The sequence below is a fragment of the Mandrillus leucophaeus genome, unplaced genomic scaffold (assembly GCF_000951045.1).
Source record: "Mandrillus leucophaeus isolate KB7577 unplaced genomic scaffold, Mleu.le_1.0 Scaffold694, whole genome shotgun sequence".
In the NCBI taxonomy this organism is placed as follows: Eukaryota; Metazoa; Chordata; class Mammalia; order Primates; family Cercopithecidae; genus Mandrillus; species Mandrillus leucophaeus.
The window spans coordinates 1798631-1803227 of NW_012107519.1; the positions used below are offsets into that span (position 1 = coordinate 1798631).

General features: G+C 34.8%; 1 protein-coding gene across 1 annotated transcript in view; it reads left to right on the forward strand.

The window, feature by feature from the left end:
- LOC105527855 (rhotekin-2-like) overlaps window positions 1-1275 on the forward strand; it is a gene marked incomplete at its 3' end in the record, with an annotated part of 7677 nt that extends 6402 nt beyond the window's left edge. The window contains exon 3 of the mRNA XM_011964346.1: window positions 1079-1275. Coding sequence (XP_011819736.1) covers window positions 1079-1275 — 197 coding nt within the window. The remainder of the gene's footprint in view (window positions 1-1078) is intronic.
- Window positions 1276-4597: the final 3322 nt, after the last annotated feature.

Here is a 4597-nt window from a genome sequence, read left to right on the forward strand (position 1 = left end):
CATTAAAAGATAATTATATGGAATAAAAGACTTTCAGAAATAAACTATTTAGTAGTTTCATGGTGAACCCTAAAACTAAAATAAATGGTATGTCCAGAATTATATTATAAAGCTCTGTTCCGGATAGCTAAGGCTTCTGACATTTTCTATGTACAATGCTTTCGCTCTCTTGCTTCTGAGATTGTGTTTACACTGCCTACTATTACAAATAGCCTGTTTCCTCCCTGCTACTAAATGTTGGCTCCTTTACTCAGTATCTGCTTTTTCAGAATGTTTGTCTTGGTTAATTCACTGTCATCAACCACATTGCCATCTCTTAATACAATTTATATAATATATATGTGTGATATATTGTTCACGTTAGTTATTGTATGTTTTCTAAGGCTGCTATAACAAATGACCAAGACTAAGTGACTGAAAACAAGAAAAATTTATTCTCAAACTTATGGAGGCCAGATGTCTGAAATCGAGGAATTGGCGGGGTCACGCTCCTCTGAAGGCCGTAGGAAAGAATTCTCTTCTTGCCTTTCCCAGCTTCTGATTACTGCCATCAATCCTTGGTATTTTTTTGACTTATAGACGTATTAGTCTCTGTCTTCATATGTCATTCTCTCTGTATGTGACTGTGTCTTCATGCAACCTTTCTTTAAGGACACTAGTCATTAGATTTAGGACTTATTCTAATCCAGTATGTCCTCATCTTACCTAATTACATCCGCAAAACCCTCTGTCCAAATAAGGCTACATTCTGAGGCACTGGGTGGACATAAAGTTTGGAGAGACACTATTAAACTTCATATAGTTATAGGAACACATAATGTTTGTCACCTTTGTTTATGTTCTGTTTATTCAGTTTCTTTAGATTGTAAAGATTTCCTAATGAAGCAAGAAGTTAAGAATTGCAAAGAGCACTTTAAAATAGCTATTTTTACACTACATATATTTATATTAAAACTTTGTTGCTTTCTCAATATGGTATACAATTATGATATCTAGTACATTTTGCATCTATTATGGGTTAAAATGTAATTTTGGATTTTTGCTATATTTTAAAGATGCATTTTTTTTTTTTTTTTAGGACTGCAGCATTCAAGAAAAAATAGACTTAGAAATTCGAATGCGAGAAGGAATATGGAAACTCCTTTCTCTGAGCACTCAGAAAGATCAGGTTTTACATGCAGTTAAGAATCTCATGGTGTGCAATGCTCGAATAATGGCCTATACATCAGAGCTACAGAAATTGGAAGAACAGATTGCAAATCAGACTGGAAGATGGTTAGTAACATAGTTTACCTGTGACTTTTAATGTACTTAAATATGTAAATTTAAAACACAGTATAATTTAAGCTTAAGTACACATGTCAAATCACCAAACTGTTTAAAAAAACAAATACACTGAAGTAGTAGCTAACGTCATAAACAGTTTGCTGATAGAGCTCAGAGTGAACTTAGCAGCTTTTATTGGGCTGTTGTGTTCAATATGTAGTTATAAAATGAAAATTATTCAGAAGCAATGACTGAGGGAGCATTTTAAGAAGAAAGGACCAATATTGATAGAAATGTAGAGTAAGAAAATTAATTTCTTAGAAATATGTTAATAAAAAGGTACTAGCTGTGAGACATGGAAACTCAAGTATAGAAACTGAGATGAGTGAGCAGCAAAATTATGAAGAGATAAAACCTTATGAATGGAAAGGAACTTCTTGATATGGTGAATGTAAGTCCCAGAGAGGCAAAAAACCTCAAGGACATTCATGCAACAAGTGATGAAAGCTAATGAAAGTGAAGATTTGCTAAGTATTAATAACTTCTGGTCATGTGTTCTATCATCTCATGCTGCTCTTTTAGATAGATGGATGATTTGTATATGAAATTTATATCCGATCTTATTTACAATGCCAAATCTTACTTGAACCTAAAAATTGGTTCAGTTTAGTGGCTGGATATTGGTGTATTTTAAATACAAACAGTCTTACATTCCCTTTTGTTGATTTACAGCTCTGACACAAGGGAAGAATTTCTTGTTAGACAATAGTGATTGTTGAGCTGAGCATAGCATCATTAAATTCTTGAAAAGTAAGTTAAAAACACCAGAGTCTTGAGATTTCTGTAAAAATAAAATTTTGATGAGGATGTGATGTAAAAGAGACCCGGATACAAAGTATCTAACCGTATTAGCTATATTGCCATGGGATAGCCTTTTTTTTTTTTTTTTTTTTAAGATGGAGTCCCACTCTTGTCGCCCAGACTGGAGTGCAGTGGCGCGATCTCGGCTCACTACAACCTCCGCCTCCCGGGTTCAAGCGATTCTCCTGCCTCAGCCTCCCGAGTAGCAGGGACTAAAGGCGTGTGCCACTACACCTGGTTAATTTTTTTGTATTTTTAGTAGAGATGGGGTTTCACCATGTTAGCCAGGATGGTCTCAATCTCCTGACCTCATGATTTGCCCGCCTCGGCCTCCCAAAGTGATGGGATTACAGGCATGAGCCACTGCGCCCTGCTGGGATAGCTATTTTAATCTCCTTGTGCCACTCAGTTCTTTCCTTACAGTGGGCATGAAATTTACATTTTGAAAATTGAGATTTTATATATTCCAAAACCTAATGTAATGCCTTTTACATACTTAGTACTCAACAAATGTCAGTTTTTATTGTTGTGTGCCCCCAGCATTATACAATGAAATCGTTCCATTATCATAATGTAGGAAAATATTTTTCAGATAGACATACATTGATTTAAGTCAGCGCTTCTCAAAGTTGGTAACATGTAGCACTGAGAGTACATGATGCAAAGTCATAGAATAAATATAGCATGTCTTCTTAGAGCATGAATTTTTAAGATTAAGCATGAGAAGTTTAGAATGGTGGAGTATTTTGAGGTTCTGCTTTCTTATACCTGGGGATATATGTTCCCTCTCAGCCTTTTTATTAGGATATTTTGTCGAGAAGGGAAATTTCAGTGGAAAAGTTTGAGAAGCCCTGATTTTAGAAAGTATGGGACTAAACATTATATTATGTCATTATCACAATATCTGGAATATTATTTTTGGGACCATATCTGCCTCCATATTTAATGCTCTTTAAGTATTAATGAGTTATGAATTGACCATTTCTTAAATTTGGCAGTGTGGCTTTTCTGAAGTTGCTGATTTATAAAAAAATATTAAATAAGCCTAATGCCTGTTCAATCTATGTAGCAGTGATGGGGAAAAATTAGGACCCCTAACTGGAAATGTGTTTGATTTTCAGTTTCTTTTAATATATCTGTGATCGATGAAAATATCTTTGTCATTATACACACACATATATATTTGTTCATCATTCATGTATAAACAGTTTTATCTTAATTATTATTGCTGGAGTTTAAAAAAAATCTTGTATATTCTATATGTATTCTTTGTTTATTGCTTCATTTTGTATATGAAGATATAACCTGAGGTCACTGATCAGATGTAACTAGAAATTATACTTGCTTTGTTATCACAAAAATGACTTGAAGATTAATGATTTAGTTCCTTGAAGAAACTTATGTAAATTATGCAGATATTTACTGAATATCTACTACTTGCAGAACACTTATTAAGCACTGTGCTAGGGTATCTATATTTAAAAAAACAGTTTGTCAAAATATGACAATATTGTATATTCAGCAAATATTTTGCCTTTACAGACTCAGCAGTCTGTTCCTTAGTTTGGTCAGTCCTTAAGGTGGAAAAATGCTCAGTTTTATATTGCTGCCAGAGTTAAAATTAATAGCATTGTAATGAGAACACTAGTCTACCTTCTCTAAATTTTATGATAAACTGTCAAAAAATAAGTATAGATACTAAATCTAGACTTTTTCAAAGAAGAATCAAGTAATTGTGAAGTGGTGGAATTGAGGAATATCTAATAGAACAACTGGGTTTGGATCTTCTGGATTGTGAAGGATGGACAGAATCCAGGTAGGTGAGCAGGAGGAAGGCAGCATTCCAAGAAAAATAGCAAAATAGGCCAGGCGAAGTGGCTCACGCCTGTAATCCCAACACTTTGGGAGGCCAAGGTGATCAGATTGCTTGAGCTCAGGAGTTTGAGATCAGCTTGGGTAACGTGGCAAAAACCTGTCTCTACAAAAAATACAAAAATTAACCAGGCATAGTGGCGTGTGCCTGTACTCCCAGCTACTCGAGAGGCTGAGGCAGGAGGATTGCTCAAGTGTGGGATTTCAAGGCTAGAGTGAGCAGTAAGTGCACCACAGCACTCCAGCCAGCTCAAAAGAGTGAGATTCTGTCTCAAAAAGAAATAGTAAAATAAAAATTTACATTGAAAAATCAGTATGAATTATTCAAGAGCAATGAAAAGATCTGTTGTGTTGAGTCTGAAGATCAAGGCAAAGATGAAATGGAAGATCCAAGAAAGATCCAAGAAAGCCCGGAATGCTAGGAAGTTCTTTGGTATTAATTAACAGCCTTTCCAGGTGCCAGGCATTGTGTAAGATGTTCACAAATATCACATTAAAAATGGAGAAAGATAGTGTATTAGTTCATTTTCACATTGTTAAAGCAGACATACCCGAGACTGGGTAATTTATAAAGAAAAAGAGGTTTAATGCACTCATG